Raw genomic sequence first — 21,813 nt, forward strand, 5'->3', positions numbered from 1 at the left:
TAATAACCGTTTTTATAGACACAAGATAGAACTCACATGATGGACACAATCAAGGATGGAGCAAGGAAAACAAGTGGTGACATTCGCTATTAGTAGATTTCCAATTGTGAAGCACAAGTACTAAAGCCTCGTGGTGGAACCCAGGGGCCTGTTATGCACAGCATGGGGTGTTGTGCGCATTTTCGGTGATTTCATTTCGATAATGAACGATTTTTAATCATTCATTGTTAAGATGAAATACGAGCCATTGGATGCATGATCCAACGGCTCAGATCTTCCACAACATGCTTGTGCACTGCATGCCCCCGATCAACAGTGGATTTTTAAGCTCAAATAGGAGGTCAGACTGCAACGACTTGCTCGTCCTCTCAATGCCAACTAGGGTGCGCCATTCTAGTACTAGGTGCACGACGCTTCAGTGTGCTCAACCGAAGTTGGAAACATTGTACTCCGTAATCCTTTCGAGATCTAAGAAAATCCTATCCGCACATAACAACTAAATCGTGGATGAACAAAATCCACCCATTACACCCATCCATCATTCAATTCCCGCCACTCATTTAGAAGACTTTCTTACCACTGTCCCACCCCTTCCCCAAGCAAGCACCTTCTCGTAATTCAATTTTCCATATTCAATTCAAAGAAGAGATTGTCATATTCATGTAGCCACCGTAGATAAGATATTTGCATAGGGGCATGATTTGAATTATTCATTTGACTTTAAATGATTCGGATTTAAATATAAAAAAAATTCAAAAGAGTTTAACTTTTTTTTAAAAAAATTAAATTAAAATCCGTACCGTCTAAAACTGGAATGAACTTACACGATTTACCTCTATTTTAAATCCGTGTTCGCGAAAGCTCGTTAAAAAAGATTTTTCTTTGAAGAATCCTCACATCCAGCCCGCCAGAACCAACCCCCCTCCTCCCTTCCCTATAAAACCAACAAAACCCCATTTCTGCAAACATACATAAACAATCCCAATCGATCTTCCAATCTCTAAATCCCTAAAAAATGGGCATGGTTTTCGGAAAAATCTGTGTCGAAACCCCCAAGTACGAGCTCATCAAATCCACGCCCGATTACGAGATCCGAAAGTACCCTCCATCCGTGATCGCCGAGGTCACCTACGACCCGACCCAATTCAAAGGCGACAAGGACGGTGGCTTCGCCGTCCTCGCCAACTACATCGGCGCCTTCGGCAACCCCCAGAACTCCAAGCCGGAAAAAATCGCTATGACGGCGCCGGTGATAACAACAACAACAACCAACTCGTCGCCGGAGAAGATCGCGATGACCGCTCCGGTGGTGACGAAGAAGGAGGAGGAGAGGGTGACGATGGGGTTTATACTGCCGTCGAAGTATAAGAAGGCGGAGGAGGCGCCGAAACCGGTGGACGAGAGGGTGGTGGTGAGGGAGGAGGGGGAGAGGAAGTACGCAGTGGTAAGGTTTAGCGGGGCGGCGACGGAGAAGGTGGTGGCGGAGAAGGTGGGGAAGCTGAGGGAGTGGGCGGAGAGAGATGGGTATAAGGTGGTTGGGGCGGAGGTGTTGGGGAGGTATAATCCGCCTTGGACTTTGCCTGCTTTTAGGACTAATGAGGTTATGTTGCCTGTTGGGTGAACCCGACGTGGTGTCACCGATCCATTCATGTTCGGTCACGTGTGGCCAAGGTAGGCTCGAAGCTGAGCTGGCAGTGCTGAGTGGTCGGCCAGCTTGGCTTTGGAGGTTGCCTCAAACACATCGAGTGAAAACATGAATAGTGATACTACGTAAGCGCGTCACGTGAGGTCACCGTATTTTTTAAAATACTTTCCCTTGCGTTTTTTTTGTGGGTTTTTATTGCGGTGTTTGTACTAGAAGTTAAAAACTATGTAGAGTTTGAATAATAGAGTTGATATGGTGGATAGAGTAGTACTTTTGATGCTTGAAGTTGAATGTATTATTGTGTTTTCATGTTTCCTTTATCTCAATTGCTGTTTTATTTTATGTGTTGAACACTTTGAACCATTTGGGACAAGTAATTTGCACTTATAAATTATAATAAGCTCCTTGCTCAATCCAAGTCACAGGCAACAGATTTTGCACACCATTTAGGGCAGGATTATCGCTAGCAGTTAGAGCATCCGCACCAGACTCACTAAATTTTGGACCAATTTATACCTTAAAAAGTCACTTTATTACTTTAGCTACCCACTTTTAAAATATTTATTACATCAGGCTCTTTACTCTCACTCTCTTCTCAATTAAAATATTCAAACTCACCCAAACAAACAAACGGAATTCCCAAGATGGATCGTGTTCGCCAGTGGCGACGGAATTCCTCGGCTACGGAGGAATTATTGTTTATATAAAAAATAAGGTTAAAAAATTAGGTGGTCTAATTTTTAATCTGTTTGAACTAGTATGAAGATCTTATTTTTTTGATCATTTTATCTTAAAGAGTCATAATTAATTTTTGCCTCTAAAACTTTCATAATCAAGTTTTTGCTCTACAGGATTCCAAATTAAAGCAAATACTTAATTATGAGAGTCTTAGAGATAAAAATTAATTATGACAATTTATGATAGAATGGTCAGAAAAATAAAATTTTTGTACCTTCTGAGCTCGAAAATTAGTTAAGGTGGGCGCAAGCTGATTCGAACATCATATTATCAGAAAAGATTATAGAATAATAAAAGACTCATTTGTGGGTACAAATTAAATAGTAAAATAGTAGATAGTTTGATGAACAGTGGCTCTTTTATTCTCACGAGCAACTGTAGCAAAATTAATCAAATTGCACAATAGCGATTGGGGAAACGAGACTGATGCAGTAGAGTTTTGCCCCTTTTGCTCTTAATTATAACTTTGAACGAGGAATAGCGATAGCGGTGTGGATGCCCTTATGAATTAAGCTGGATCAGGAACATATACATCAACCTGCATTTCATCAAAATGGGTTATTTAAACCATCGAGATTTTATGCGGGATGGACTCGCATATTCCGCACGCAAGGATCATCTCTTGTGACCAATTTCACGATGTAATTAACAATTTCATGATGCAAAATTGCCACCTAAATGGGTTTTCCAGGACGTTTACATGTCTCCAATTTGGCCATAATGTGATCCGCTCCCTGCATTTGCTTCTCTAAAGTTAGCTGTGTTTTTTTGAAGCGGCTAGTTATGGACAGTCCTCTAGACACTACAAAAAGGCAAGCCATGTGGATGAACCTTCTCTTGATCGATATCTGTCTCAACAACTCATCTCTTTCCACAATTTAATATGCTGTTGTTGCTGCTACTAGCGTTTTGTCCGCTCGATGAATGGGAACGGAAAAAATATACAAGTGATTGAGAATCTTATCGTGTTGCTTGTGCGTTAGTGGGTCAGCATGTGTGGCTCTTGAAATTTACTCCATTCTCTCGCCAATAATTTAGAAAATTTTCACAACAATTAAAAAATAAAGAGAGAAAAATATATAGTTTTATGCAAAATAAAAGTATATATTTGTTATATTATTGATTGAACTTAGTTTCCTTTTCAGACAAAATAAACTATACATATTTTATATTTCGTAAAGAATGTAGAATAATGGATAAAAATTTGAAATTTTGAGGAAATTTCATGTAGGAGAGAGATCTAGTCAAGAAGAGAGTTTCCTTCTATTTTAAATAACCACATTCTTGTAGCATATAGTATAAGATCCACAAGGTCCTGCTTGACCTATCGTGGGTTATTTTCGGTATCATTCCAATATTCACTCTTTTAGTTAGTCGTGAACATCAACCGCGTTAAAAGACATGTTCAATCGGATTTTGATTGATATACCCCCAAAACATTTATGTTAAAAGAATAGATTTTCATTCAGTGTTAATATTTGTTTTTTCAGCAAAAACGTATCTCCAAAGCATATCAATCGCTTTAAAATTCGGGCAAAGTTGACTTTGACCCCTTGTGGTTTGGGTCATGTGTATATACATCTCTTATGATTCAAAAGTGTGCACATAGCCTCCTATGGTTTAAAAAATGTGCAGATACACCTCCTGTCGTCATGTTTTCCATCTATATTAACAGACATAACATTAAAAGACCAGTATGCCCTCATCCTCTCCCTTTATTCTTTTTTTTCCCTAAATCTAACCAATCCATCCCATATACCAAAAATTGGATCCGAACTCTGGATATTATAGAGTTTGATGAGTACTACATCTATGTCAAAATTCAAGTCGATCAAAAAATGAAAATCTCATGGTCAAATCGAATTTATTATGAAATTAAAATTTCAAATTTGAATTTACCAAGAATTAGATTACTGAGTTATTAATGTCTGATCGAGATGATTTTTTTTTACAGAGATGCTCTATTTTTTATTTAAAACATTATGAATGGCTCAAATTAGATTCTAGAGACGTGTGAGATACACTTTCGTTAATATGAATGGAAAACATGACGGCAGAGTGTCTATCTGCACATTTTCAAAACCACAAATGGTTATGTGCTCACTTTTAAACCATAGGGGGTGCATTTTTTTGATCAGTCAATTCATTTCAAAAACTCGAAGGTAAAAGCCCAAAAGCTACGACGATTTCATCAGAGAATACATGAAAAAACCAAAACTACTAAAACCTGGACACGAAGCACATCTACTAAAAGGCTTCTAAGCACATTCTGCCGAAGGCAAACCATACATAAATGTAGGGCAATGAACCCGTCTCCGATTTTAGTAGTAGAGCTTAAAGGGACACCCAGCTCAAACTATAGCCTTAAGTACGAATGAAATCTCCTCCAAAACCAGAACCGCCGTCGACCGCTCCACCGCCAGAGACCGCACCGCGCCGGCGCAACCCATCTCACTAGTGAAGATGAACAACCATACTCTGGAAACAGAGAAAACCCGAACAGAAAACAAGAAAACTAACCTAGGCTTATTCGCCCACTACCACACCCTCCAGATCTGGGGAAAACTCAGACTGGAAACAGAGCCGAATTGGGGAAACCAGCCGGAGACAAAACTAAAACAAAAACTCTAAACTCACCCACAGCTTGATTATCCCCAAGCACCACCGATGGCCGCTACCTTCCAGATCAAAGAGGACTTTAAGGAAACCAAATCGAAAACGGGCCAGAACAGCCACTGGCTGTGACCCTTTCGCCGGTTGCACTACACAAATTCACCATTGGAGAGGCGACACAGGACGAAGGAGGTGAGTTGGGTGGGGGGGCCGCCCCTCCCCCAGCCGAAGCCCTAAGAACTGGTTTTTAGAGAGAGAAAGGAGAGCGTTTTGAGTGGGGGTCTGATTTGGATGGCCGATTTTGTTGTTGTTTTTGCATTTTGGGCGACGGCATTTGCACATGGCCAAAACCACAGATTAACAAGATTATGTGCCCTTAAGATTAACATGATTTTTGACATGAACAATGTTCTCGATAATCTCGACAAAGGTTCTAGCTGGACCCAGCTCGTTTGGCAAACCAATTGTGACTAAACCCGATTTGTTTGGCTCCTAATTCAAACGGGATCAGCCACTAGCCGTGATCCTTTCTCCGGTTGCACTGCACAAATTCACCACTGAGGAGGCGACACAGGACGGAGGATGAGGGAGGAGGTGAGTTGTTGGGGGGGGGTGTCCCTCCCCCAGCCGAAGCCCTAAGAACTGGTTTTTAGAGAGAGAAAGGAGAGCGTTTTGAGTGGGGGTCTGATTTGGATGGACGATTTTGTTGTTGTTTTTGCATTTTGGGCGGCAGCATTTGCACATGGCCAAAATCACAGATTAACATGATTATGTGCCCTTAAGATTAACATGATTTTTGACATGAACAATGTTCTCGATAATCTCGACAAAGGTTCTGGCTGGACCCGGCTCATTTGGCAAACCAATTGTGACTAAACCCGATTTGTTTGGCTCCTAATTCAAACCGGATAACAGGGTCAAAAATCAAGTGCAATTTTGTTCATCCTCCTTGTAAAGAGGGTTCCTCTTATTGATTGAAATAGTATGGATACCTCCACAAAGTGATGTCATGCTTACCATGCAATACACTTTTTTATAAGCATGACATCACTTTATAATGAGATCCATACCGGTAATGTTCACCCTGGTGAACAAAAACTCAACTCTCAAAAATCAGTTCCTTTCAGAACTGAGGATAGCTGGTGGAGAAACTGAAAGAAAAGCAGCAATGGATAAACCCTAGCACATGGCAATGGCACCACCACTTCAACTACTTCAATCACCCCTCCTCCTCCATCCCCATCCCCATCTCCACCTTCATCTCTCTCATCCTTTCTCTCTCCTCCCTCACACCCCCTTCAGAATCTCAACAACCAGCTCAATTCCCCCACCAAAACCTCACAAATTCCGAACCCCCAAACCCCCCAGAGCCTCCGTTAATGCCGACCAGACCACCCCCACAAAACCCACTCGCCGCAAGAGAACCCCCTCCACTTCTTCAACAACTCCGAAACCCAAAACCCGAAAACCCAAAACCCAGAAGGGAACGACTGAACCAAACGAACCATTGGAAACCCAGGAAGAAACAGTAATCACGAAAGACCCAGAACTGATTTGCTGCCTCGGCGGCGCACGGAAGGAGTTCGTGCCCACGGTCCGGGTGGCCGAGGTGCAAATGCACCCGGACATGTACTCCCAGTGGAAGATGCTGCAGTGGAAGCCGCCGGAGTTCGCCCGGGCCCCAAGCGGGCCCGCATCAAACGTGGCGATAGCCCACGTCAGGCTGGGCGGGCGGACGGAGTTCGTAGGGAAGGTGGGGAGGGATGGTCTTGGCGAGGAGATGGTTGAGTTGATTGTAAAGGAGAGAGTTGGGACCAGGGGGATGAAGGTTGATGAGAGTGGGAGAACTGGGCGTTCATATATGAGGGTTAAGTTTGATGAGGAGGAAGGGAAGGTTAAGGTTGAGACGGTTAGGGAATCGGCTGAAGATTCGTTTGTCAGTTCTGATCTGAACCTTGATGTGCTAAAAGAGGTAATACAGTTGGTTTCTTGTAAATGTCCAATGGTGATTTTTTAGCTTTCCATTTTGGTTTGACGGTCAGGTCAGGGTGTTAGGCTAGCTTACTTGCACCCCAACAAATCTCCTCTTCAATGCAGTCAAAGGCAGGCCATTCTTGCCAGGTCTAGGAAATTCACAAGAAATTATTTTCTTGCAGCCTGCCTCCAAGAATCAAACTTGGTCAATTTTGTCGGGAGCAAACCCACCAACCAACTGGACTAACCATTGGGGCTGGTGATTTTGAGTTGTAGTGTAGATTGTGTTGTTTCATTTTTTTGGTTTTGGAACTTAGAATGTGGTAATTATAACTAGAGGTCCTTCGAGTAGTAGTTGCAAACATGCTCTGTCCTGTGCCTTGTAAGTGCTAGCCAATGATCACTTAACTGACGTCCCATCGTATTAGAATAATGCTTGGCGTGTTTGGTGTCGATTCTGCTGCAGACTGGACGACTGCAGTAGTTCAATAGCCACTGTTTTGAGGAATGTTTCTGATGGGATGAAATGATTTGTCATTTTAAATCTTCATCTACTGTTGTTAGAGAAACATATATGTAGCGCTGCAAAACTTAACCTGTGGCCTTTACGCTCTTCAATCCTAGGGCCTATGTTACGTGTGCTCTTGTAAATGTATGCAAAGTACCGGGTCAATACTCGACCTTTGATAAGGGTCTATGTTACAAGGGCTCTTGTAAGTTTTAGGTGTATACAAAGTACTGGGGCAAACCCTGGACCTATGGTAAGGGTGTGGGATATGTCTGAGGCACATACCCAGTTTCTACTTTGTCCTAATTTTTGGGGCATTTAACGAAAGAAGATAGAACATTTCGAATGGTCTAATTTTGTGATATTGAAGAAAAAGAAGGTAGAAACATTTGTAAGCTTTGACGTGGATGGGAAATAAAAGTTTCATATTTATCCTCAGTACCATATGCTTTTCGTACATTTATAAAGAATTTATACTGCAAAATATTACTCTGTATTAAACTAATGTTGAGGGTGTATCCCCGTGTCCAATCCTAAATTTTGAACACATCCCAATCTCCTTAGATTAACTTCAAGCAGGTCCAACATTTAGACGCCCACCCAACTGGCGCATGATGCTTGTACGGTTGTACCCAAGTCCATGTAACGTAGTTAAGGATCTATAACACTATCCTTGAAGTTGAAGTAGACACAATTGGCATATGATTTTCTCATTAATTTGGTATGATTGATGTGGACAGTGTTTGACCATGACTGAAAGTTAAGAGATACATGAGTTTTGTCAACTGAATGTGTAGTTTTCTTCGTCTAATCTCTTCCAGGCAAGTATGTTGCATTTCAATTCGGAAGCCCTAATGTCTCCTCCTATGCATTCAGCTGTTCTCAAAGCAATCTCATTGTCTAAAAAGTTTGGTGGCCTTATATTTTTCGATTTGAATCTGCCCATGCCCTTGTGGAAATCACGTGACGTAACTAGGGAATTGATCAAGAGGGCTTGGGAGCAAGCAGACATACTTGAGATGACCAAGTATGAACTAGAATTCCTTCTGGATGACGGGTACTACTCATGGAGGAGAGATTACAAGCATCAATACTATGCTGAGAATCATGAGCGAAGTATGGACAGGAGAGATTATTACCACTACACCCGTGAGGAAATCTCCCCACTGTGGCACGATAAGTTGAAGTTCCTATTTGTGACAGATGGAACGCTTCGGATTCATTACTATACACCTTCTTTTGATGGTGTGGTGGTTGGAACGGAGGATGTGCTTATAACTCCTATGACTGCTGATAGGACGGGATCTGGTGATGCTGTTGTTGCTGCTATCATTAGGAAGCTGACAACACAACCCGAGATGTTTGAAAATCAAGATGTATTGGTGAGGCAGCTTCGCTTTGCAATTGCTGCAGGGATTATAGCGCAGTGGACTATTGGTTCTGTGAGAGGGTTACCGACGGCGAGTGCTGCCCAAAATCTGAAAGAACAAGTTTATGCGCCATCAATGTGGTAGAAGGGTAGTTTCATTAAAATCAGTCCACACTGTAATCTCCATTTTGATGTGTCTTCTGTCTGTAGCAGTGATTTAAGATGTATGTATGTAACGAAGAGAGAAGGTGTAAATGATGGAGAAATACTTCAGACCAAATTACACATTTTTGTTTCCCATTTCATTTTGCTAACTATCGAAATATGCCATGGCAGTTTGTGTCATTCGAGTACTTCAACTGAACTCAGTTTCGTTGCCTATTGATCATTTCAACCCATGTCAACAATGTAATTGAATCAGTTTAAGAAGACAAAGTAAGCAGATTGTTTTCAGTTCTTGACATAGGTTGAACCTCAGGCGTGTCTGGTATCTGTGGCTGGCAATTCAGCAGTTAGATTTTAACTGGTGTTTACAGAGGTCCTTGTCATGAACCTTGCCTATAGCAGTTGTTGCGATCCTAATGTTCCACATCGACTAAGTATGGTTTGGTCTTGTGTATGCATGCTCTTGGGCAATCTCTGCTTGCAAGCTGGGTTTTTACCCATTAGTTTGTATCAGGCTTCTCAATATTCCAACTGTTGGACTATTTTGAATCTATATATATGTGTTGTATTTGCCATCTTTCAGATGATGAGGAACTGGAACCCTATGCAGCTTTGACAATATTTATTCTCTTTAGAATTACACATTTGAAATATTCATCTCCCTTGTGCCATTTTGGTTCAAAGGCATTTTTGTCACTTTTCTGCCAATGAGAATTTCTTCCGATCATGCCTAAAGCCCAGATAGGGGTTTGAGAATTTTCTTTTCAACCTAGCTGCATCTCTTTTCAGAAAACGGTTGTGTCCACCCATTTTTTTGTTTTATTTTTCAGTGCCGAGTGAGTACCACGTGATGCCCGCTCGGTGCATCCGGGCCGTCCATTTCGGTTTTGGACTGTTCGGATTTGGAGAGAGAAAAATGAGAGAGAAAGAGGAGAGAGAGTGTAGGTGTGAGAGGAGAGAGAGTATTTCAATCTGGGCTGTCCAATACACCTTTGGCCGGCTCAGATGTGCCCACTCGGGCACCAAGTCAGCCGGGTGACGTGGTACCCACCCGGCACTGAAAAATTTCTCAATTGGATTAGAATTTCACAAAGCTGTCCTTATTTACCACCGGATGGTAAAACATTCCAAACCATCTTATTGCCTTTTCCTATTACTGTCAAATCTACTAGAAACTTCAAGAAATTGGAAAAGAAAATTCTAGTCAAGCAGCTTAGCTAGGTTTAGGATACATGGGGCAACTAATTCCAAGGCATGTAATACTAAAAGTTTTGCCATTTTCATGAATTCCCATCTTGAAATATTCATAATGGTTCACAAACTCCACCCTCGACGTTTATTCATGTTAGGCACTTAGGCTTATCAGTTTGTTATTTGCATGTTAGCTTTAAATTCTCTACCAGAAAACTTAATGCCTGTCGCATCATGCTGGATCTTTTAATCTTCTAGTGCCAGGCCGAAAGAAAAGTCCTTACGCCTAATTTCGCTAAATATCATCTTCGTGATAAGGCCGAATCATTTTCTGAATTCGTCTCCATCATAGAGAGACTAGTTCTTGCTACTCAAACGACTTTCTGAATTCGTCTCCATCATAGAAAGACTAGTTCTTGCTACTCAAACGACTTTCTGAATTCGTCTCCATCATAGAGAGACTAGTTCTTGCTACTCAAACGACGGTACTGTAAACATCTGGGGGAGCAGACAGAACTTACCATCGCTCCACCATGACCTCTAACACCCGCTCTTTTTCTTCTTCTTTCTTGGATTCAATTCTGTGAAATTTCTGTGTCATCCTAATAGTATGTATACGTAACGATGATGTTTTGAAATACTTTTCCTAGCAAGAAAATGTAGCAGAAGCATCTAAAGTTCTGTTTGCTTGTAGAAAAGCTTTGAAATGAAAGGAGTAGAAGTTTCAAAATACCGATTATGTAGCGTACTAAGTTTCCAAGAAAGAAAAAGGGGAGTGATTTTCACACTCCCTTTTTTTATATCCACATCTCCCTTTTTTTCTTTTTCTAGTGTTGAAAGATACGTATATTTTTCACTAAGAGACAAAAAATGGAGTGTGGATATAAAAAAAAAAAGGGACTGTGAAAATCAATTATCAAGAAACAATAAAGAAAAAAAACTAACTCCACATAACAGGGAGAATGTCACTGTGCCATGTATCTGTTCTGTTTGCGATATCAATCATCTATAACCTTCTTTACCCTTTCCCATATCTACATCAAAATTGAAACTTGCATCCGAAAAAATCACATCAATCCTGAGACGCCATCGTTGGGCCCGCCCTGATTGGTTGCCATCATCTCCTTGAATGGTGAAAAACCTGTTCCCATGTTTTACAAGCACTTGAAGCAATGCACTTCATCCACACTTGACCGGGGACGAAAAGTAGGAAATTTCACTATCTTTTTGAAGAAGATTTTAGACTTGATCTCCGTCTCGGTCTAGGGTCGCTGATCTTGTACTGAGGTTTATTGCAGACACAACCCGGAAAAGGGTTGGCGTAAAAATTCTCCTCTTGCTTTGGCGATTCCCCTGGCAATCTAGGATACGGTGCTCCAAGCCTGTCCGAGTGCAACTTCTTAACCTCTGAGGAGAATTCTTCCCAAGACACAGTACCCTCATCCAGCTGATCAATCAATCCAACGAAAAGTTGTCTGAAATGGGAAAAAAAAAACACATGTTGTGAATTAGCTCAGAACTTGATAAAGTACTGCTAGGAAAACAAGGCCTAAGAGGCAATTAGTTTGGAATGCAGGTGAGAATATACCTGTCAGGTTTTATAGTCTTTCGGAATCCTTCAAACCTCCGATGCCCTTGAACCGCCTTAGCCATGTTCCCATCGTATGTATAAAGAAAAACATCACTTTCTACTGCTACGATGTAATCCAAGGCAGCAAGCCGATTCTGGTACTGCTTAAACGGCTCAAGCTCTTCTTCAGTTGCAAGTGTGGAATGGGAGAAAACATTTGGGTACTCCGAACGGAACGCATCCATGCTATTACTACCGTAAATTTCCCCTGCGACTATGTATATTGTTGTAGACGACGGATACCCCATGGCCTTGAGGAGTAAGGCTGCCTCCCTTGGGGACATAGGGCATCCTCCTTGGATTCGTCGTTCTTTGCTGTCTATCTCCTTTTCCTTCCAATGCTTTACGCTGTACCTCATAGTACGAAGCTCCTCGTCCTCTGAGGCGGTGAGATTGTTACTGCAACCCGTGAATGCAAGCATATCTTTCTCATATCTGCAAACAAGATCGATCTACTGAGTATCTCCGTTAATTTGTAACACTCCGAAAACTAGGGGAGGAAAAGGTTCAAGAATTGAAGTTTCTCTTCTCGATGAGAAAAGAAAATAAATGAGTGTTATGCCTAACTAGTACTATGGAGACTAAACATCTAACAAGACTCATTTTATCACCCAATCTCACCATATTTAGTGAGAGGCATGTCTGGCAAAATAACATAGTTCTCTTTCAGTCACTCTCTCCATTTTCTACCATTTCTCATCTAATTTATAAACCAGAGAGCTCTTTCTTTTCATTTCTCACTGAGTCACACAAACCAAATCAACTCTTCATAGGTACCTTAAGTGGAGGGCAACATATGGCTCACTATCATTCCTGAGTCTATCAACCAACTTGTGCCCGAGCTCCTCAATCTCTGGTGTGTACCGAAGAGCATCGTAATTGGCCCGGCACCTGAGCCTCTGTATGGAAGGCGCGAGGTTGTTATTAGTCAGTCGTGAATCGGAGTGAGTGAACTTGATCACCTTGTGCTGTTCCAACAACCTAACCATATCTTCTCTATAGTAACTAGCCTGCACATGAAAAAGAAAAAAAAAACCATATAAGAAAACTGTTCTGTCGAAAGAAGACGAAACTGATTGATGAGAGAGTGGAGATGACTGCTGCACCTTCGACCACGAAATTGGGGCCTTAGGAAAGGGCTTGATTGCAGCGTGGCTAGGCGGCAAAGACTCGACTACTTCGATATCTTCTCTTAGAACTTCAATGAAGTGCTTCCAATCGAAAATATCCTTAAAATCACTGCATAGGAGAATTGGAAGTTATTGAACCAACATGTTGATCAATAAAAGGGCGAATTTCGGCTAAACGAAAGGAGGGGGAAAGTATAAGTACCTTGTGTCTGTCCAGAAAGAGTCATGATCAAGAGAAGGAAGAACCAATGTGGCATTCATGATCTTTGCAACAGCAACCATATCACATATCTACCAATATGCATCAACAAAGAGGTTCAGCTAAAGCTTAAAAATTACAAACGCGATCGAAATATTTCATTTGAGCTGATATCGAAGATTACCCCGGTTCTCATTTGATTCAATCCACCGTTGGCGTGGACTAAAATATAGCCATTGGTTGCAGAACCCGGCGTCCCTAAAAGAAAACATCGAACGCGTAAATCAAACGGGTGATCGATTTTAACAAGAATTTCCGTTGACAAAGAAGGTAATGGATGAACGGAGCATACTTATTCGATTCTTCGGCCGAGAAACGCACTGATAATAGCTATCGCTGTTTGGTTTCGTCCAGATTTCCGGTGTCTGTAAACAAAAGCAGGATGAAAAGGCTAAGCTTTTTCTTGTTTGAACAGAAAAAAAAAAGGCCAAGTTGAGTGGAGAAGAATCGCGGAAATTTTTTCAGTGTCCGGTGGGTACCACACGGTGCCCGCTTGGCATATCCGAGTCGTCCATTGTGTTTTTGAACGGCTCGGGTATGGAGAGAGAAAGTGTTTGGATGAGAAAAGAGAGATGATTTTAATCTGAACCGTTCAAAAATGTATTGGACGGCTAGATGTGCCGAATGTATACAACGTAGGATAGACTCACCCGACACCAAAAATTTCTCGAAGAATTGCTCGTATTGATGAAAATTCTAAATTAAACAAGTTTGACTTTTGTAGCATTAAACAGCTTTGAGAAATATAATTGGAAAATGGAAGAAGTTAGGGGGAAGTTACTAAAATAATGCTACGTTTGGTTTTTCTGGGCAGCTTCAAGCTAAAAAACAAAAACTGGGGGTAAAAGAAAAAAAAAATGTTTTTTATTCCACCAACATCTTGTTTAAAAAACTCCTAGATCTTGTTCTAGTAGTTGAGGCTGAGAACTTGTGATTTGCTCCTTTTTTTAGTGTCGAGTTTTTTTGGATCTTGCTCCGGCTATAAACAGGCTCAATTAATGGACGATGAAATTAATCTTTGAGAGGTTAGTCAGCGTGCAAGTAAGTTAACCGGACTTTCCTGAGTTGCGTAAAAATTATCTTGACACGAAAGTAACATAAAACTATAGAAATCCCAAAAGGCAAAAAATGAGAAGTGATTAGAAAACAAAATCCCAGAAGTTAATTAATTTGTTGGTCAAAAGCACACGTTTTTGCCGCCATTAAAAGTGGGTCAAAAACAGACCAGATGTGAAACCAAACTCTTCAACCCATAAACAGAAATTTGATAACATTTTCCAGTAAAAAAGAAATTTCTCCACAAGAATATTCAGGGCACCCTCGAAACTCCTGATCCCCTGTTTGGTTACTGAGAAAACACCCAGGAACGTAAAAAGAAAAAAGGTTCGTCGCCACAAAATTCCAAGTCAATAAAGCTTAATATCGTTCCAGTTTTATCGGATGTCCCCGAAGGATCCCAATCAAAATCAATACTCCAAAGTTTCCAAAAAAAAGTTGTCTTTACCATATAGAAAGTTCAAAGGTTTCCTCTGTTTTCCAGCAAGCCAAATGCAAAAAGACAGCTGGGAAGAAAATACTTGCTGTGTCCAATACACGTGTGGGTGTTAAAAACTCAAACTCAATCAAGCTTAATTAGGATCAAAAAAAAAAAAATCAAGCTTAATTTGCGTACTAATTTCGTCGTTGACGGAGAAAAGTTCATAGTTTCCCCAATTGGTGTAAAGAATTAATCTTTAGCAACAAGAACAGTTTTAATACATAACCCTTTTTTCCCTCTTTTTCTAGCAAACCAAAAGCAAACCGGCCCGGGTATCTGGTTATTATTGAACATAAGGACAAGTGAGGAGAAAATGCTTACTGGGTACTTCTCTAATACCCTGTTTGGTCATTACAAATTCAAACTCAATCAATCTTGATACTAAACTCTCCCCTAATTGGCGTCCTAAAAAGTTCAAAATTTTCCCTTTTTTTCCCAAGATTTCTCAGAAATCAAACAAACAAATAGGCAAAATAGGCTCTTGGCTTCGGAATGGAGAATCCATTTTCTATGCGTGCTAATGAAATTAAGTAACCAAAAAGAAGAAGAGGTATAGATGAAAGAGATCAGGAGGAATGCTACATACATAACTCTCGACCATGACTGTAGACACAACTAGGTCCGGGGCGGTTCGATGCACATGGATTCATCTGCATCGGCTTTGTACCCGATTTTATCCGGAGTTGTGGTTGAGAGTTGTGTATGTAGACTTTCTCTCGGGAGGAAGGGAGAAAAATACTTACTGGGTTATTTTCCAATACCCGCTTGGGCATAACAGAACCAGATATTGCCTCGATTTCGTTGACAACCCTCTGGGCCATATCCAACTCGTCCCTAAACGTCTGGAGGATCAGCATTCCACTATTCTCTCTCCTCCCCCAATTCTCTCTCCTCTCCACCCTATCACAACCCACCATTAAAAAAACCTTAAACATCGCGGAAAGCACCACCACCAGCATCAGCGCCGCGAAAATCGGACGGCCCAGCCTCCTCCCCGTGACCAGGCACTGCGCCACCGTGCACTCGCGGATCACCGAGTCGCCCATCTTCGTGCCCTTCTTCGGCAGCAACAAGAAGTAATGGTCGTATTCGAGGTCGTTCAGGGACGAACAATCTGAACCCCGTTCGGCGTCGGCGAAGTCTGGCACGCGGCGACGGTGGGTGGTGGGGCCGAGGTGTCGTGGGCTGCCGGTGCAGGAGGCGGTCGTAGTGGTGCCAACGGTTGACATTGGCTGAGAGAGAGAGAGAGGGAGAGGGAATTAAGAACCGTGGCCTTCGTTTTAAGGTGGTGGTGGTGGTGCGTCGCGCCTTTTTTTTATTTTATATTTCTCTCTCCCTCTCTCTGTATGCAAAACAAATTGAGATATATATATTGAGAGAGAGAGAGAGGGAGAGGAGAGAGAGAGAGTCACAGGCCACATGGTGGACTGGGAGTCTGGGATGGACTTTAATTGGGGGTAATTTATCAAAGTAATTAGCTAAATTAAAGACATCTGCATCGACTTTAATTGGGGGTAATTTGACTAAGAGCAATGATAAGCGAACACAACTTTAAAACACAAATTTGCACACAAATATATCCGGAACTATTCGATACACGTGGGTCCACATGCATCGAACGATTCCGAACATAATAATATTAGGAGCTATGTTTTAAAGTTATATGTGTAGACTTTCTGTTATTTTCAATTAGCTAAATTCAAGAAATCTAATTAAGATGATTTTTGGGTTTTCTAAGGCTACTAAAATTTAACCAACTGGGCTAGTTAAGAGGTTTTTTTAATCCGACTAACTAGCTCAATTAACTAAGACTCTTGCATCTCATGTTTAAGAGGTCAAGAGATCGAATCTTTTCATTTACATGTGGGTGTTCTTCTCTTAGAGGACATTTGTCGGGTTTTCTCTGTTTCTCTCTATGATGGATTTATTTCTTATATTGTTAGAGACATAGGGTTTGATTATCTCATAAACTCTCGCAATTGATGTAGTGTCTCGGGTCAGTACTTTGTAATTCATACAAGATGTATATGATCTCTCCTATCCATTGGCAAAAAGGCTAAAATTTAGAGGTTACGTACTAATTGGGGCTAATCTAGTTGATTAGCTACGTTAAAGAAATTCACGTTGACTTTAATTGAGGGTAATCTATCTAATTAGCTAAATTAAAGAAATTGAATTAAGCTGATTTGTAGGGTTTTCTGGGGCAAAAATTAAGGAGCTACTTATTCTTGTTATTGGGGAAACCCATCTAATTAGCTCTAAAGAAATTAAATTAAACTGATATTTAGGGTTTTCGAAGGTTTAAATTGGGGGGTTATTAATTTTGTAGGATTAATTCGACTACTCTTCATCAATGAATTCCTTAATTTCTTAGAATTTGAGCTTTCATATATAGAGTTCAATTTACAAGGACAAACCAAATAACTATAGCAGCCAAATTCTTTTCTAGGGCTTCCGTCTCGTTTGGGAAAAAAAGATTATTCGACAAAATCAATAAAATTATATGTATTCTTATTTTAACTGTATTACTATTATAGAGGGTATAAATCTTGTTTGATAGATCTCACTTAGTTGTACCAGACAAAAATTTTAAAATCTGAAAACAAATTGAAACTACAAAATAAATAAGCTTGTCTATTTTCATAAATAAATCCCCTTTTATTTGCCACCTTTGTTTGCCGGGATGAGTATCATTTATAAGAGAAAAATTACTCCGATATGTGCATTCTGTCTATAAACTATACCAACTAACCCTTTAGGGCCACTACAAATCTGGGACGGAACCAAGATTTTATAAACTCGGACGCCGAACTATGAACAACAAGATTTTGAAATTTTATAGTTCCCGAATCTAATAGTTTGTTTGGTTTAAATTTTACGGTTCCCGAATCTAATAGTTTATTGAGACTGTGTGCAGAGAGAGAAATTGGATTTTGGGACCAAAAATAAACACATTTGTAAAACATTTAAATATCTAAATAACGCCCAATACAAAATACAATGTTTAAGCATTCTTAACAAACAAAAAAAACAACTAATACTAATATGGCTCCCTTATGCCCATGCATGCATCCCGTCTCTGGTACAAATAGAGTTTTGAATTTAACTAGGACCCTCGCAAGTGGTCGGAGAAATTGATCATTCAACGTGTAGATTGATCCGGACACCGGAGTTATGAAAAAATTAATCACCGGCGACCATTATACTATATTAGAAGCGACGTGTACATATACGTAAATCTATACTCTCTCTCTCTCTCTCTCTCATTTGACTTGTAATTAAGTGTTTGGAATTAAGGTGAGGATTATGTGGCAAGTGGCAATCTGGACCACACTCTTGGATCGAATAAAAGACTGGGTTATAGTAATTTAACTTAGGAGTAAATTAAGTACTGTGTTTTATTAGTGACAAAATGTTTACCGAAACCAAGAACTCTGAACAATAGAATTTAGAGCCGCTTAGATCCCAAAGCATACTTAAAATGTATCGGTTTTAGATCCGGAAGATGCTAAGTAACATAATAATTGCGTTTAGATTCGAATTAAACTCGATTAATTAGTTCCTAAGTAACTAGACACCGCTCCCTGCACTTCAGCTTCCGCCGGAGATTGTCTCTCCGTGTCCCTCGTTGCAACTATCTTATTATTTACTAGTGCTTATCCATGCCTACGGCACTATACATCCCGGCTGAAATTGTTCGTGCCTACGGCACTTGCTAGCTAGTGACTTAAACTCTAAATTGATTCATTAGTATGTAATATGTGATCCTCTTCTTAGTAGTACGAAAGAGAATTACTCATGCTTACGGCACTCTCCAAACTAAAATTTTAAGCTAGCTACAAAGAACATTTCTAATACCAAAAACTGCCAACGATGATCTCAATAGAGCATTGCCTTTGCTTTTAGACACCAAAACTTCAAAAAAAGAAACAGAGACAAAAAATCCAAAAAAATCCCACACTCCCAAACCCAGTAAACTCCAAAAATTTCCAAATACCTTTGCTTTTAGGGAGTTTTCTTTACTCACCGTCCACGCAGCTCGTAGGCTTTCTTCCTAATGGATATGGTTTCTTTATTAGACCCCCTTTGCTGACACCAAAACTTCAAAAAAACCGAGACCAAAAATAAAAAAAAAATCCCAATAAACTCCAAAAACTTCCAAATACATTTGCTTTCACGAAGCTTTCTTAGCCCAGCTCCCATAGTCCATGATACTTGACAGTTTTGAAAGATTTCGCCTGGCAAGGACAATTCCACGCAGCTTTGTTGGCCCAAATTTGAAAGATTTTGCCGGAGATTTGAAAGAGCAGTGTCGATCAAGAGAGAGAGTGTTGGCCTAGATTTGAAAGATTTCGTTGGAGATTCGAGAGAGAGAGAGAGAGAGAGAGAGAGAGAGAGTCAAACGCCAATAAAAGCAGGGTTTTTTTTTGTTTTTTTTTATATATGTTTCTGACAAATTTGATTTGGGTAAAAAAAAACCGATGATATTTTTATAATATATTTGTAAGAGTGTGAGTGTTTTTTTTAAAAGAGTTGGAGAGCACACATCAGCCCTTAGATCAAATGAATTTCAGTCCTCCTTTCAACTTGTGTTTATATAATCCCTACACCTTTGTGTTTTATTAGGTAGATTTTAATTTTTGGAAATTATTTCGTCCACTTCGATCGTTGAAATCATTTTTTTTTTCCCAATTTTGTCAAGGCAACACATGGTTGGATATTAACCACCACTTTATTATTACTATTATGCAATATTTATCCAGTATTTTATAACTCAATTACTCCCTCCGTCCCTTTTTGAGTGTTCAATTTTGTAATTTCAACTTATTAAAGAAACATCATCATTACATCTGTCCCATCAACATGTCGTTCTCTCACGATACATCATCTCTAATTCAAAAAAAATAAATAACTTATTTCTCTTAGCCGAACGAGACCTGCTACATGTATACGTTGAAATCAGTTCAATTATAATTAAACTCAATTAATTAGTTTCTACGTAACTAGACACCTGTACTCTATACGCTTCAGCTTCCACGGAGATATACATCGTCTCCGCAAACCACGTTGCAATTAATTAATCTTGCTGGTTTTTTGTGAACTTTTATTGAGTCCAACTCGATAGTTGAAAGAAATTATTACGCCTTGTTCGTTTAGCATATTTGGGTATTTTAGTTTTGGTAGCAGGTGGAGAGAGAAATAGGGTAATGATTGAAGAGATGGGTAATGAGTAGAGAGAGATAAAGAGAGAAATGAAATTAATAATTGAAAAAATAGAATAATGATTGAAGAACAAAGTAAATATGCTAAACAAACAAGACCTTCGACTATTTTTCTAGTGTTTCCTAAATAACTGGGCTAGGGTGTGTAGGTCAAATTGGAATACATGTATATATTCAGCTATACATGCGTTAATGGTGTTGATGAATTCATAAACATGAGTAATTGGGATAATTGTTGCAATAGAAAGCCCGCAAATGAGCTAATTAAAAGGGGACCAGAACGATTCTCACTACAGGGGGTCCTCATTTAGCCGAGCATAATTTCTTGATTAAATTTTTTTTATCTTATTTTTTCGTTTCTTCTGAACTTTTATTAATTTTGCATCAGAATTTCTGCGGCCTATTTATTCGTCTTGATGAGAAACATTTCCAAAATAAAAAATATTACCAAAAAATTCTTTAAAGACAAACAATAGAATATATATAAAAAAAAAATCAGATTACAAAATTGGGACCAACTCTCCCTTCTACTAAGAAAAATAAGTACTCCATTCGTCCCCTTTTAAGTGTCATACTTCGTAACTCCAACTTATTAAAAAGATATCATCATTATACATTTCACATCAATTTTTTCCTTCGCTTTTCCTATTTATTCATCATCATTACACTTTTACTCACTAACTTTTCAAAATAGAATATACTTTTAGGGACAAAATAGACAATGCACCAACTTTTACTCACTGCCGGCTTTGGGCTAAGGCCCAAGAGGCGTGGGCCTTAAGCCCCCAAAAATGTCAAAAAAATAGGGCTCCCACTTATTTTTAGAACCTAGTATATATGTGTTGTTTTTGGGACTAACTTTAAACCTAATAAGACATTTTATACTTAAGCCCCAATGGCCCAGAAAACTGGAACACAAAATGCAGGAAAAAACAAACAAAAATGAGGAGTAAAAGGTCACGGGATCGCCAAAAATCTCTAGGTCCCTTCAAAATTATTCAGTGTGCTAGGTGTATGGATGCATCTTTTTGCCCCCTTAAATGCTACTACCCCGGTACTTCTCATTACAAACAAATACTATATCCGAATCAAAATTATTCAGTGTGATTGACTTTTTATTTGATTTTCGTTTACAATTAGTAAGGGCCTCACTTTCGAAGATCATCTTAGGCTTCTAAAATCTCAGAGCCGACCCTGCTTTTACCTACTAACTTTACAAAATGGATACTTATTAAGGGACAACCCAAAATAGAATACTGGACTCTAAATAAGAGTCGGAGGGAGTACTTATTTTTTTAAACTAATAAAAATGACATATTGTGAGAGAATGATCTGTCTCGTAAAACAAAAAATAAAAATCTTAGAAACGGGATTTCCATTTGATAAAAATACGAAAATTCAATCCGTGTGGGGAAGGGGGTGTTTGGAAGGCCTAGTTTTGCATTTTTCAATTCCCATTTTCGGATTTTGGATGTTTGGCAGGAAGAGGAAAAATGAATTTTGGGTAAAATGAATTTTGCAATTTCTTGTTTCTAAAACAAAACGGAAAATCTGCAAAAAGGAGCTTTTTCAATTCTCATTTTCCAATTTTCGAATCAAGCTATGCCAAAAAGACAAAGCTACCCTCTCTCTTTTCGGATAATTTCTCGTTTTGAACTTTATGTGCAGGTGGGGATCTCGGTTGGTGGTGGGAACCGGTGGTGGGGTGAGCTTGGTGGCGGTGGTTATGGAGGAGGTGATGGTGGTCGGTTGAAGATGGTGATGAGGAGGTAGTGGTGGCCGGACTCCCCTCTCTCTCTCTCTCTCTCTCTCTCTCTCTCTCTCACACGCTG

General features: G+C 39.9%; 3 protein-coding genes across 3 annotated transcripts; 2 read left to right on the forward strand and 1 right to left on the reverse strand.

Moving 5' to 3' along the window:
- The first annotated feature begins 841 nt into the window (after positions 1 to 841).
- Positions 842 to 1,965, forward strand: LOC131325214 (heme-binding-like protein At3g10130, chloroplastic). The gene has a single exon (XM_058357343.1). It carries the CDS (start codon positions 1,016 to 1,018, stop codon positions 1,619 to 1,621), a length of 606 nt encoding a protein of 201 aa, XP_058213326.1. The 5' UTR covers positions 842 to 1,015; the 3' UTR covers positions 1,622 to 1,965.
- Positions 1,966 to 6,130: 4,165 nt separating this feature from the next.
- Positions 6,131 to 9,192, forward strand: LOC131325213 (fructokinase-like 1, chloroplastic). Its single transcript, XM_058357342.1, has 2 exons — positions 6,131 to 6,968; positions 8,300 to 9,192. The coding sequence occupies exons 1-2, from the start codon at positions 6,183 to 6,185 to the stop codon at positions 8,990 to 8,992; spliced, it is 1,479 nt and encodes a 492-aa protein (XP_058213325.1). The 5' UTR covers positions 6,131 to 6,182; the 3' UTR covers positions 8,993 to 9,192.
- A 1,940-nt stretch (positions 9,193 to 11,132) lies between these two features.
- LOC131326920 (O-fucosyltransferase 19-like) lies at positions 11,133 to 16,133 on the reverse strand. The gene is made up of 8 exons (XM_058359832.1): positions 15,503 to 16,133; positions 13,515 to 13,587; positions 13,347 to 13,420; positions 13,166 to 13,254; positions 12,940 to 13,072; positions 12,611 to 12,843; positions 11,792 to 12,268; positions 11,133 to 11,678 (listed from the first exon to the last, which is right to left on the reverse strand). Exons 1-8 carry the CDS (start codon positions 15,986 to 15,988, stop codon positions 11,423 to 11,425), a joined length of 1,821 nt encoding a protein of 606 aa, XP_058215815.1. The 5' UTR covers positions 15,989 to 16,133; the 3' UTR covers positions 11,133 to 11,422.
- Positions 16,134 to 21,813: the final 5,680 nt, after the last annotated feature.

Source organism: Rhododendron vialii, chromosome 5a (assembly GCF_030253575.1).
Source record: "Rhododendron vialii isolate Sample 1 chromosome 5a, ASM3025357v1".
Classification (NCBI taxonomy): Eukaryota; Viridiplantae; Streptophyta; class Magnoliopsida; order Ericales; family Ericaceae; genus Rhododendron; species Rhododendron vialii.